The sequence below is a fragment of the Chinchilla lanigera genome, unplaced genomic scaffold (assembly GCF_000276665.1).
Source record: "Chinchilla lanigera isolate Chin_1 unplaced genomic scaffold, ChiLan1.0 scaffold00014, whole genome shotgun sequence".
Lineage (NCBI taxonomy): Eukaryota > Metazoa > Chordata > Mammalia > Rodentia > Chinchillidae > Chinchilla > Chinchilla lanigera.
This window is the reverse complement of record NW_004955415.1, coordinates 20,489,269-20,502,549: the sequence shown is the minus strand read 5'-3', so window position 1 is coordinate 20,502,549 and position 13,281 is coordinate 20,489,269. Positions and strand designations below refer to the sequence as shown.

The 13,281-nt window shown below is 48.1% G+C and overlaps 1 protein-coding gene across 1 annotated transcript in view; it reads left to right on the top strand.

The window, feature by feature from the left end:
* Nucleotides 1-12,136, top strand: part of Jag1 (jagged 1) — a gene marked incomplete at its 5' end in the record, with an annotated part of 35,655 nt that extends 23,519 nt beyond the window's left edge. The window contains 17 exon segments of the mRNA XM_005380879.2: nucleotides 534-647; nucleotides 1,079-1,125; nucleotides 1,439-1,612; nucleotides 2,092-2,242; nucleotides 3,083-3,247; nucleotides 3,698-3,811; nucleotides 4,341-4,454; nucleotides 4,535-4,648; nucleotides 4,757-4,873; nucleotides 5,355-5,382; nucleotides 5,820-5,905; nucleotides 7,202-7,315; nucleotides 7,891-8,000; nucleotides 8,096-8,329; nucleotides 8,536-8,667; nucleotides 8,841-8,991; nucleotides 9,855-12,136. Coding sequence (XP_005380936.2) covers nucleotides 534-647; nucleotides 1,079-1,125; nucleotides 1,439-1,612; nucleotides 2,092-2,242; nucleotides 3,083-3,247; nucleotides 3,698-3,811; nucleotides 4,341-4,454; nucleotides 4,535-4,648; nucleotides 4,757-4,873; nucleotides 5,355-5,382; nucleotides 5,820-5,905; nucleotides 7,202-7,315; nucleotides 7,891-8,000; nucleotides 8,096-8,329; nucleotides 8,536-8,667; nucleotides 8,841-8,991; nucleotides 9,855-10,312 — 2,423 coding nt within the window.
* Between the last annotated feature and the right edge of the window lie 1,145 nt (nucleotides 12,137-13,281).

The window sequence follows — 13,281 nt, the reverse complement described above, 5'->3', positions numbered from 1 at the left end:
GCGCATGGCCAGCGGTGTGAGTTCACACTCCATCATACTGAGAAGTAATTTATTATCGGGAATTTCTAGGACTGGGAGAAATAACTTGAATGCAGATGGACTAGCTCTTTTGGCCCTGTGGGAAAGTCGTGGGATTCCTTGAACCATGTCAATCGTCTGTCCAAGGAGTGTGCAGCTGGGTTCCAAGCGGGGATGATCTCATGAGGAATGAGCTGTCTGCATTCTTTTTGCCACATTTAAATCCCAGCAACTAGGCTGCGCCGGGTCTTGCACAGAAATGCCTGGTGGCTTTCTACTGTCCTGTCTGGGGCCAGTTGTTAACCAGCAGCCGGAAAGTTATCAATTAGTATTCTTTATTGGATAAGGGTTAGGGAGACAGCTCAGATATGCAAAACACAGGCAGCGTAGTATTTCTTATTTCGCTGGCTTGGTAGTGTCTCCGCTGCAGAGGAGCTCTGTTGGTGTGGTGCATGTCTGGGTGGGGGAAGGGAGGCAGAGGGCCATTCTCACTGTTCATCCTTACTTCCTTTCAGATGCAAATGAATGTGAGGCCAAACCTTGTGTAAATGCCAAATCCTGTAAGAATCTGATTGCAAGCTACTACTGTGATTGTCTTCCGGGCTGGATGGGTCAGAATTGTGACATAAGTGAGTGACTTCTGATTTTCATGCAGTTTGAGTGTTAAAAACACTTGTCTGTCCATCCCTGGGCTCCAGTTCAGTTGTTTTTCCCCCCATCTTCCATGTATGCCAGGAAAGTGTGCTACCACCCAGTGCTAGAAAATGGTTTTGGAGAGGGGGAGTGGTCGGGGGACAAGGAAAACATACAATTTATCAGGCTCATTAGCAGCTACAACTGCTCATACTCTGATAAGGTGGCTAAAACAATGATGTGAAGTTTCACTCCCTCCGTCTGGGAGAATTAGGAGGGTCCCCACCCAGTATAATAACCTTATCTCACAGGAAGCACACAGGAAATCTGATTTGAAACTTTTATCTGTCCTGAGTGAGAAGGCTTTTCAATTATGCCGTTTCAGTGTCAAATGCCTCTTTAACAGGATGACTTATTTATTTTTCAGATATAAATGACTGCCTTGGTCAGTGTCAGAATGATGCCTCCTGTCAGGTATGTCAATCTTTGCTTAAATGAAAACCTTAACAACTGACAAGAAATCCTAAGACTTATGTGATGTTGAGAGGGCGCCATGCCCACGGGATTTGAAAGTGCAGGTGAAAGGAGGTCTCTGGATGTTTCCTTAGGCCTCTCGTTCCCTCAGACCCCTGCATGCACGCAGAAACCCCTAACCTGGGTCGTTCAATTGCCATTTGGCTCTTTCTGCAAATTGGCTGAAGCAGATCAGTCATGCTAAACTGCTGAAGCTCCATGTTTGTGGAATACATAGAAAAAGCATGTGTTTCTCCCCCTTCTCCTCTTCCAGGACTTGGTTAATGGTTATCGCTGTATCTGTCCACCTGGCTATGCAGGCGATCACTGTGAGAGAGACATCGATGAATGTGCCAGCAACCCGTGCTTGAACGGGGGCCACTGTCAGAATGAAATCAACAGATTCCAGTGTCTGTGTCCCACTGGTTTCTCTGGAAACCTCTGTCAGGTGAGTGGAGGCGAACACCTCAGATGGCCAAGTTTTTACAGTGTAGCCTCCTGCCCTTCTCCCTCCCTGCCCTCCTCCTGGCTTTTGTGTCCAGGCTCTCAGGACATCTGTTAACATATTACACTAGAGAATCTCTGGTAGATGAATGCTAGTGGAAGGACATTTCCGGGTGATTTCCACTTTTGTGCCCGTGGCCCATCTGTTTGACTCTGCTTGATTTTGTATAAATACCGTGTACTAAATGATTGCACCACTGGAGCTTCTCTGCTTGATTTTATTTTCTGCTTGGCGGTCTTCTCCACCCTACCTTATCTTTTTGAATGCTTACCTGGCTATGGTGGTCCCTAGAGCATGAAGCTGCATTACATACACGGTGTCCTATCATAGAGGTGGATGGATGGATGGATGGATGGATGGGGAGAGGTCAGTTCCCAGTGTCCCAGATAATGACACTTTCATCCTGCTCCTGACACTTGCAGCTGGACATAGATTACTGTGAGCCCAACCCCTGCCAGAATGGGGCCCAGTGCTACAATCGGGCCAGCGACTATTTCTGCAAGTGCCCCCAGGACTATGAGGGCAAGAACTGCTCACACCTGAAAGACCACTGCCGCACGACCCCCTGTGAAGGTACCGCCCTCCCTGGCACCCAGCTGTCTCCAGACCTCTTTTGTTTCCCATGTGCCACCTCCCCTTCATGTTCTTAGAGGTAGTATGTAGGTGGCGAGGACTTTTCTCTGATCGCGTAGGGAAGCCAGAACACGTGTGGGCAATCTGTCCTGGCCTCCCTCGGAGGAACCACGTGTTACATGGAGCCCGGGGGAGTGTGTAAAAGCCATTTGTCATTCTGGTCCTGGGTGGGCTGACTTGCAGCCCTCAGGCAGATCCTCCAGAGCAGCGCTGTCAGAGATCTGGGCAACTGGGGGTGTTCTGTGTTTCTTAAGCCTGACTGCAGTGTCGTGGGAGCTATGGGCCACGTGTGGCCACTGAGCACATGGACTGTGACTGGCGGAGCTAGCAACACTATTAATTTTAGCTCATTTAGATCTAGATAGCCACATGTGGCCCATGGCTGCTGTATTAGGCGGCACAATCTTAATTAAAGCCTCTCTATAAGTTTATCCTCTAGCCTTGCTTAAGGTAGATTGAGGAAGAAAGCAGAGGTGATCTTTATCCGTAGCAAGCTTTTCACGATGTGGGCAGATATGTCAGAGGTGGGATGAAGGGGCCCACAGGCGTGTAGGCTTCTTGACTACATGGTGACAAAATGCTTTAAAAAATTCTCCTGGCATCTCAGCTTTGCTTGTCATAGCGCAAGGAGGCAGGTCGTTGGAGTCCTGGTCCCTGGGGTGCCCTTTGACTTCTTACCCTCATTAGCCAGAGGGTGCCCGGCTCCAGTACGGAGGCGTGGCTTCAGTCCTTTGCTTAGGAACGCTGTGGCTGCAATCTGATCCTGAGCCTGTCTTCTAGTGATTGACAGCTGCACCGTGGCCATGGCTTCCAACGACACGCCTGAAGGGGTGCGGTATATCTCCTCTAACGTCTGTGGTCCCCACGGGAAGTGCAAGAGCCAGTCGGGAGGCAAATTCACCTGTGACTGTAACAAAGGCTTCACGGGAACGTACTGCCATGAAAGTAAGACCCCTCACTGGGGAGTGGGGAGCACTGAGTTGAATTGCCTCGATCAAAAACTAAGGTTGAAGTGCCCATTACATTTATCATTCCATTTGCGATCTTTGACTGAGGTTGAATTCAGTTGACTAGATCTTTCTAGTGCCTCTGAGTCTCCATACCTACTTTAGAGTGTTCTGGAATCTTACAAATTTGAGTGGTTCCTCTTTTCCGTAGAAGTTTCTTCCCAGGCCCGTGGAGTAACTCCTAGTGAGGGTGTTACGTTAAAATGGGGGAGGCATCATTCAGAAGCTTCCAGAAGACTGAAGCTTCTGTCTCATTGGAGAAAGTCAGTTTAGTATAGAGGCGCCAGGTGCATTTTCTCAGACAGCCATGAAAACCACAAGACAGGGCTTGGTCGGGGCATTCTTTGCCCTTCAGTTCCTCATGTCTATTGTCTCCTTCCTTTCACAGATATTAATGACTGCGAAAGCAACCCCTGTCGAAATGGTGGCACTTGTATCGATGGTGTCAACTCCTACAAGTGCATCTGTAGCGACGGCTGGGAGGGAGCCTATTGTGAAACCAGTGAGTCTGCGGTTCTTTGGGACTCAGGGGTGGGGGCCCCCCTCAGTCAGGGATGCCTTTCTTTGCAGTGGAAAGTTCTGAAGGTAGGTCCCCAACTGTTTCTGCAGTGGGGCCTCATAGCTTGTGTTTATTAATGCTGAGGGACCTTTACCGTGGAGCTCTAGAATTAGACTGGAAATGAAGGTAGTAAATATCCTTGCTTGCAAGGAAAGGCACTTTTGTTTAATTTCTTTCCATCTTGATTTTATTTTATTTTTTTCTGGTACCGGGAATCAAATGCATGACCTCATGCTTGCCAGGCAGGCATTGCGCCACTGAGCTAAATCCCCAGCCCCTCCATCTTGATTTTAATTTCCATGGGAATTTAAAAGGCTATGTCTTCTGTTGCCTACCTTGTGGCATTCAAAGTTGGGAGTTGCTTTCTTTCATAAAGTGGGACACAGAGGTGGAAAGCAGGGGCTGGGGGAGGCTGTGGGAGAGTGCACGGTCCTGGGGTGGTCTTCAGCTCGTGTCTCCTCTTTGGTTCTAGATATTAATGACTGCAGCCAGAACCCCTGCCACAATGGGGGCACATGTCGAGACCTGGTCAACGACTTTTACTGTGACTGCAAAAATGGGTGGAAAGGAAAGACTTGCCACTCACGTAAGTATCCACCAGCCTGCGTCCTGGCTCTGTACTCTTTGGGAGGCATGGGGGCTTACGCAGGTATGTTCTTCCTCCAGGTGACAGCCAGTGTGACGAGGCCACGTGCAACAATGGCGGCACCTGCTATGATGAAGGGGATGCTTTTAAGTGCATGTGTCCTGGTGGCTGGGAAGGAACAACCTGCAACATAGGTAACTTTCTCCCATCTGAGTGTCTGCTGGCAAGCTCCTGGGTCTGGGTCCTGCCTCTTCACACAATTTCTGGATACTCACAGTGGGTGGCGTGTCCCTGTCTTGCAGCCAGAAACAGTAGCTGCCTGCCCAGCCCCTGCCATAACGGGGGTACCTGTGTGGTCAACGGCGAGTCCTTTACGTGCGTCTGCAAGGAAGGCTGGGAGGGGCCCATCTGTACACAGAGTGAGTGTCCTCCCCCTTGAACTCTCCCAGGGCTGCTGGAGCATATCCTGACACCCTTGGGGACTTGCAATAGAAACCAGAAGCAGTGTTGTTTGATGTCTGCTTGTGTATCACCTGGGTCCGTATTAATGACTTGATGGGCTGCAGCCCTGACCTGGGCATGAGAAAGTTGCTGATGAGATAAGTGGAGACAGATGGCGTCTCGGTTCCCAGCTCTGGGGCTGACCAGCAGCCTGCTGTCTTCCATTCTCACACACTCCGCAGTCCCCTCCCTGGGCCTCTTCCTGTGTACATGTGTCCCACGGCAAATGAAACCCAGTGTGCTGCAGGCCTGGTTCCAATTCAGCAGAGGTTTTAAGCATATTTGGCTGGTGTTAACTGCGACTTTATCATCTGGGTGTTATGGAAATAAATGATGTTTTTACTTAGGGCTAAGACCCCTTTCCCAGCTGAAGTCCTCACTGTCGCCTTTCCTTTGCAGATACCAATGACTGCAGCCCTCACCCCTGGTAAGTGTGACAACTTTGAGGCTGGCACTTGGTGGCTGTAGCGTGCTTGGGACCTCCTGGGGATCACGTTTAAAGTACAGGTTCTGATTCAGGAGGTCTGGGCTGGGGCTCTGCTTTTCTAACAAGCTCCCAGGTGACCCCCGTCCTGCTGCTTCATGGACCTCACTTTAATTAGCCAGGTTGTGTCTTCATTTAGAGAGGTGATTCTCAACCTTGGCTGCACATAGGAATCACCCAGGGAGATTTTAAAAGTCCCAGTGCCTGAGCTGCACCCGAGACCTAGGAAATGAGATTCTCCGGGATGGGGCCGAGGCATCAGTATCTGTAAAGCTCCCGGCGCAGGGGGTGAGCACTGTAGCTGACATGGCTACATGTGACAGATGGTGCCGTGGGCCGGGAAGCTGCTAACTGAGCTGTGGTCTCTGCTTTCTTCTTAGTTATAACAGTGGCACCTGCGTGGATGGAGACAACTGGTACCGGTGCGAATGTGCGCCCGGTTTTGCTGGGCCGGACTGCAGAATAAGTAAGGAGTGCCCCATCTGGTTTTCCCAACTGCTTTCCTCCCTGTTCCCCTCCCTGGCCTCAGATCTTTTTCATCTTTAAAAACAGTTAAGGCCACATTTCCCTTTAAGTAGCCCTGACAAAATAAGTAATCTGCCTCCAGCCCCGGTGAGGGTGCCTGACTGGGTCCTCCCAGGTACTGTGTGTAGTCCCCTGTGTGGCACAGCCCTCCTTGTTCCTGGGGAGAGTGCTAGCCACAGAATCTAACTATTAAGCGTTTCCGTGTGACTAACTTGAAATTATGGGCAAGCGGATGCTGACCACAGCAATACTGCTGCAGGACCAAGCTGATGCAGATGGGAGGGACTGTGGCCTCAGGACCTGAGCTGCTGTGGGTTTACGAGGCCCCAGAGAAGTGATGAAAGCAGATAAGAGGGAGGCAGATAATGCAGTTTCTCAGAGAGCTGAAAGTTTACTTTTTGTTACAAGCTTTTGACCTACATTCTACATGCTGTTTCATTTACCAAGAAATGGTGGTAAAATAGTTGTATTACTGTTTTTTAGTTTTTGTCCTCAGATTGTTTGAAATTTTACTGGTGCTTGAAATGCTCAGATCTTGGGGGACAGTTTGGATCTGTTTGATGCTCCTAAATTGGGAAGTAGCAACTAGAGCTTTGGGGCCACATTGGGCCTGCTGCCTGTTTTCTAAAAATAGTTTAAATTTTTAAAATATTTTTTTAATACTGGGGGTTGGACACAGGGCTTTTGCACCAATCTACATTCTTAACCCTTTTTACATTTTTTTTTTTGTGTGTGTGTGTGTTGAGATATGGTCTTGCTGAGTTGCCCAGGCTGGGCTCCGTCCTCCTGTGTCAGCCCTCCGGGATGCTGGGATCACAGGCGTGCGCCACTATACCTGGCTTAAAGTTTTACTGGAACATAGCCACACTTACTCATTTACCTACTCTCTGTGGCTACTTTGATGACACCACAACAGAACTGAGTGGTGACCCTGTGGCCTGAAAAGCTTAGAATATTTACTGATCCTTTTGAGAAAAATTTGCTGGCCCTGCTCTACACTGTACTGTCAGAAAAAAAGGAACTTAAATTAAAATTGCTACCTCCCAGCTATTAGAAGTCAGAATGGGGTTCCATAACAGGTAGTGCGTTTTTGGGAGGTTAATGATCCATTTCTTCACTTGGGCACTGGGTACCTGAGTGAAAATTCACCAAGTCTGTAATGATTTGAATGCTTTTCTGTGTCCCTAAAAAACTTTGCCAGCTGCCATAGAGCCTAAGCTTGAACTATTTCTTCTAGACATCAACGAATGCCAGTCTTCACCTTGTGCCTTTGGGGCAACTTGTGTGGATGAGATCAATGGCTACCGGTGTGTCTGCCCCCCAGGTCATAGTGGCACCAAATGCCAGGAAGGTATGTGCGCCAGGTCCCTGCTGCCAGCCATGTGCCCTCTGGCATGAGCGGTTTGAGTGCTCCCAAGTGCGTGTAGTGCTCAGGGAGGGATCCTGCAGGGGAGGCGGCAGGGAAGGGAGCACATGAGGGGTAGCTGTTGATTTCAGTCCAGTCTTGGTGTAATAATGCTGTGTAACAAATCATCTGAAAACCTGGTGACTGGCAGTAAGCGTTCATTTTTGTTGGTGGTGGACAGAGTGGTTATGCTGTGAGTCGAATCCAGGTTGGCCAGCCAGTGGCTATCTATGGGCACGTTCCCTTCACAGCAGGCCCACACGAGTCACCAAGCTCAGGCACGAGAGCTGGTGAAAGGGTGTCTCGGGTCACATCTCCTGACACTGCATTAGCGAAAGCGAGTCACATGGCCGGGTGAAGATGTCAGTGAGAGAAGCGAGCATACCTGCTCAGTGTAGGAGGAACTCTCATCACGTGGCCATGGGTGTAACTGTTTCATAACAGGGAGAGAGTAAAGCATTAAGCACCATGATCTAGTCTGCGGAAGAAGAAACTCCTACTCACACGTCTCCACCTCTCAGTTTCAGGAAAACCTTGCATCACCATGGGGAGCATGATACCCGATGGGGCCAAGTGGGATGATGACTGTAATACCTGCCAGTGCCTGAATGGTCGGATCGCCTGCTCCAAGGTAGGGCATGAGGAGGGTGGGAGAGTGTCCGCAGGCCGCACAGTTCTGGGGTGGACTTCCGGCTAAGCTGCTGGCTCCTGATTTCCTTTCTCTAGGTCTGGTGTGGCCCTCGACCTTGTCTGCTCCACAGAGGGCACAGTGAGTGCCCCACTGGGCAGAGCTGTGTCCCCATCCTGGACGACCAGTGCTTTGTGCGCCCCTGCACTGGTGTGGGTGAATGTCACTCTTCCAGTCTCCAGCCAGTGAAGACCAAGTGTACCTCGGACTCCTACTATCAGGAGAACTGTGCAAACATCACATTCACCTTTAACAAGGAGATGATGTCGCCGGTAGGTGACAACCTTAGCTGGGAATGGTGTGTGTATGCTTGTTCTTAAGAAAGAGCACCACAAGCTAGGATCTGCTTCCCTTTAGCCTACATTCTTGTCTTCGGCAGCAAGGACTGAATTTAGCCAGAATTGATCAAGAACTGATTCAGCCCCTTTTTTCCCCTTCCAATATCTTATATGTGTGGATTTTTAAAAAATCATTCTAGGGTCTTACCACAGAGCACATCTGCAGCGAACTGAGGAATCTGAATATTTTGAAGAATGTGTCTGCTGAGTATTCCATCTACATAGCTTGTGAGCCCTCCCCTTCAGCAAACAACGAAATACACGTGGCCATTGTGAGTATAAGACCCCGTTAACACTGTTATTTGATTGCAAGGGAGTTAACCTTCAGTTAGTCGGTATCAAATGGAGCAATTATACTGAAAACATACTATGTGTTGTCTTATAATTTTAAATAAACACTTCCATTAAGTATCCCCCAAGTCAAGTCCAACAATTCCTTTTCCAGTCTGCTGAAGACATACGAGATGATGGAAACCCTATCAAGGAAATCACGGACAAAATAATCGATCTTGTTAGTAAACGTGATGGCAACAGCTCCCTTATTGCTGCTGTTGCGGAAGTGAGAGTTCAGAGGCGGCCTCTGAAGAACAGGACGGGTAAATGTCAAGTGGGACGGTCCCTGTTTGTGATGCCTGTCAAATTGATCTCATTACACCATGCAGCAAAGCCTTTGGGGGTGAGGGGGGGCATTATCTGGCAGTGCCCCGTCCCACCTCCCAGAGCCTCGTAACTGGTGAGACAACTGAACTCAGCCAACATGACCAAGGTTATACAGCTGCTGGGGGCACAGGTCCACCTGACTTTTTCCCTGCCAACAAGCTACGTGTTCTTGCTGACAGGCTCCCATACGGGAGGTATTATCTAGGTCCACTGCGGAGCCCTGGTGCAGAGCTCCACTGTGCCCTGAGCTTGACCCTGTACAAAGCCTGACATGGCATTCTGGAGTCATGGCACAGCCTGTCTTGAGTACTATGAGGCACTGGTTGCATGGATGGCTTGATGGCCCTCCATGCATGACATCCAGCCTCCCCTTTTAAGGACCTCAAGCACCGGTGTTCTTACTAGGTCAGAAATGGACACATAACCATGGGGCAGATGAATGGTCCGTGGTTGGAGCAGGTTTTTGATAATTCTAAAAACCTGCTTCATTTGTGAACTAGCTCAGTAGCCAGATTCCCCTGGACTCCCTGGGCACTGTTCTCCCATGTGGAGTTAGAGACTGTAGGAGCTGCCACCCTGCCTGGTCTCTCTGGGAACAAGTGTCAAGGTCTCCAAGGGCCCTGATCCCAGCACTTATCAAGCTGTGACGTGCCAATATGCAGTTGTGAAAAGGGACTTGTCCCCATGGTGCCCTCTTGGGGACTGAGGACAGGAGAACCTCTGTTGGTATTCTTTTGTTCCCATAGTGTGATGGCTTTTTTTCTTTTGAGAGTTAACTGGTTCTGTGCCTGCCTTACAGATTTCCTGGTTCCTCTGCTGAGCTCTGTCTTGACGGTGGCGTGGATCTGTTGCTTGGTGACGGCCTTCTACTGGTGCGTGCGGAAGCGGCGGAAGCCAAGCAGCCACACACTCTCGGCCTCTGAGGACAACACCACCAACAACGTGCGGGAACAGCTGAACCAGATCAAAAACCCCATTGAGAAGCACGGAGCCAACACAGTCCCCATCAAGGATTACGAGAACAAAAACTCCAAAATGTCTAAGATAAGGACACACAACTCGGAAGTCGAAGAGGATGACATGGATAAACACCAGCAGAAAGCCCGGTTTGCCAAACAGCCAGTGTACACTCTGGTAGACAGAGAGGAGAAGCCCCCCAACGGCACACCGACTAAACACCCAAACTGGACAAACAAACAGGACAACAGGGACTTGGAAAGTGCCCAAAGTCTAAACCGGATGGAGTACATCGTATAGCAGACAGTGGGCACTGCCACCGCTAGGTAGAGTTGGAGGGCACTTGGGGCTTGTAGTTCTTTAAACTGTTGTGTGACACTCGAGTCCAAGGCTGTTGTTGACTTAGAATCCCTGTGTTAATTTAAGTTTCGACAAGCTGGCTTACACTGGCAATGGTAGTTTCTGTGGTTGGCTGGGAAATCAGGCGCTGCGTCTCACAGCTATGCAAAAACTAGCGGCAAGTGCCCCGGGTGTGTGTCACGTCCCCGGTCGCCAGCACCTGGCCATCAGGCTCCCAGGACACTGCCCAGCCCCCCCAGTCTTTGAGCTTCCACTTCTGCCAGACGTCCTAATGGTGATGCAGTCTTAGGATCATAGTTTTATTTATATTTATTGACTCTTGAGTTGTTTTTGTATATTGGTTTTATGATGACGTACAAGTAGTTCTGTATTTGAAAGTGCCTTTGCAGCTCAGAACCACAGCAACTATCACAAATGAGTTTATTTATTTTTTTTATTGTATTTTTGTTGTTGGGGGAGGGGGGACCCTGATGTCAGCCGTTGCTGGTAAAATGAAGAATTTAAAGAGGAAATGTGTCAAAAGTAGAATTTTTGTATAGTTATGTAAATAATTCTTTTTTTATTAATCACTGTGTATATTTGATTTATTAACTTAATAATCAAGAGCCTTAAAACATCATTCCTTTTTATTTATATGTATGTTTAGAACTGAGGTTTTTGATAGCATTGTAAGCGTATGGCTTTTTTTTTTTTTGAACTTATTTTCTCATTACTTGTTGCCTATAAGCCAAAATTAAGGTGTTTGAAAATAGTTTATTTTAAAACGTTAGGATGGGCTTTTGTGCCCAGGATACTGATACTGATGGAATTTTTTTGTACGACGTCAGATGTTAAAACACCTTCTATATAGCATCACTTTAAGACACGTTTTAAGGACTGACTGAGGCAGTTTGAGAATTAGTCTAGAACAGGTTTTTTTTTGTTGTTTTTTTTTCCTCTGCTTTAGACTTGAAAAGAAGAGACAGACAGGCAGGTGATCTGCTGCAGAGCAGTTTAAGGGAACAAGTTGAACTATGACTTAACATAGCCAAAATGTGAGTGGTTGAATATCATTAAAAATATCCAATTAATTGTGTGAAGTTGGAAGCACACCAATCTTATTTTGTAAATTCTGATTACTTTTCACCATTCATATGTAATATCGAACCACTTGTAAATTTGATATTTTTTGTTATCTACTGCATTTAGGGAGTATTCTAATAAGCTAGTTGAATACTTGAAGCATAAAATGTCCAGTAAGATCACTGTTTAGATTTGCCATAGGGTACACTGCCTGCCTTAAGTGAGAAAAATCAAAGTGCTATTACAAAGTTTAAGATCAGAAAGGCTTATAAAACAGAGTAATCTTGTTGGTTCACCTTTGAGACCGTGAAGATACTTTGTATTGTCCTATTAGTGTTATATGAACATAAAAATGCATCTTTGATGTGTTGTTCCTGGCAATAAATTTTGAAAAGTAATATTTATTAAATTTTTTGTATGAAAACATGGAACAGTGTGGCCTCTTCTGAGCTGACGCAGTCCTGCCTGGCTTTGCTGTATGCCTTTGCCACCCCAACTGATCTGTGCTGGTAATCGGGTATAATAGGCTGTGCCCGACTGGGGCAGGGGTAAAGAACTGAAAGGCTTTGCAACCACAAAACTCGCCGAAGTTCTCAAGAAACCTTAGGGCTTCTGTGAAGCTGGAGCTGTGGGAGCCCCGATTCCCTTGTTATTCAACAGCAAGTGTGAATACTGCTTGAATAAACACCACTGGATTAATGGCGTGCAGTGTGGAGGTGAATTGTTTGGGAGCACTCATGGGAAATGCTCACCGCACTAAAGGGGTTTTAAACAGTTTGGAATTGGTGTTGGGGGGTGAAGTGGGAGATGCAATGCTTTCTCTTTCTTCCCCTCTGGCTATCTGGATTAACACTGCTGTCCCGCCATCGTAGACCACATCCTTGCGGCTTTGGTGCATGCTTACCTAGTAGGGTGGTTTCCCCGCTGCACAGTAGGGAATAGTTGGAAGCTTTTAGTGTTATGGTGCCATCATTGCCTTGGCCCAGAGGATGAGTGCGGAGCTGGCTTCCTTGGGGTGCTGCCTGCTTGGTCTTCCATGAGGTTCCAGGGTCTTGAAGTCCTCAAAGAAGAGCTATTGCTCTTTGGCTGCTGGGATCTAGAAGCCAACAGCATACTGGTAGAGAGCCTTGCTGCCTCCATATTGTGGAATGGGGATGCTCTGCCTTGGACTTCTCTGCTGCGAGAAGCAGTAGTGACAGGCAAGTGGACAGTGTCCAGCAGCTGTGTGGAGGCCCTAGGTGTTCTTGCTTTTGCTTAGGAAGCCAAAGCTTACCCTTCTCGAACTGCTCTCCCAATGCTTCAGCATTCAGATCTAGACACTCCCTTTCAGCTTTCACTGGTGCAGCAGACTTTGGAGGGAAAGGGTGACAGAGATGTTTGTTTTAGGAAGCTTTTTTTTCCCTTCTACTGGAATAGGATTTGTTCTCAGATGGGCAACTTGTTCAGTCATGGATGATGGATGGGCTTCGTGCCCCTGGCTCCTTGTACGGGAGGGTTGAGAGTCTGTGGTGGCTCACTCAGGAGGCACTGCAACAGACTCAACACGGATGAGTCTAGATTCCCACGACAGCATCCTGCCTTGGTGTAGCAACACTCCATCATTAATCCTTGCCAATAGACAGCTCGTTTCTGCAGGGTTAAGGGGGAAGGAGCGCTATAGACCCTTAAGCCAGGAGACAGTCCGGTTTAGCAGCGCTGACTTCAAACACCATCCTGAAGCAATACCTTGTCCCAGTAGTTTGTAAACTTGGATTCTGCAAGACCCCAGAATTCCTTGGGAAGCTGCCAGATGATTTTGTGCCAAGAAAAAAAAATGAGGCTTTGCAATTCTTCATTCCAGGAGGGAA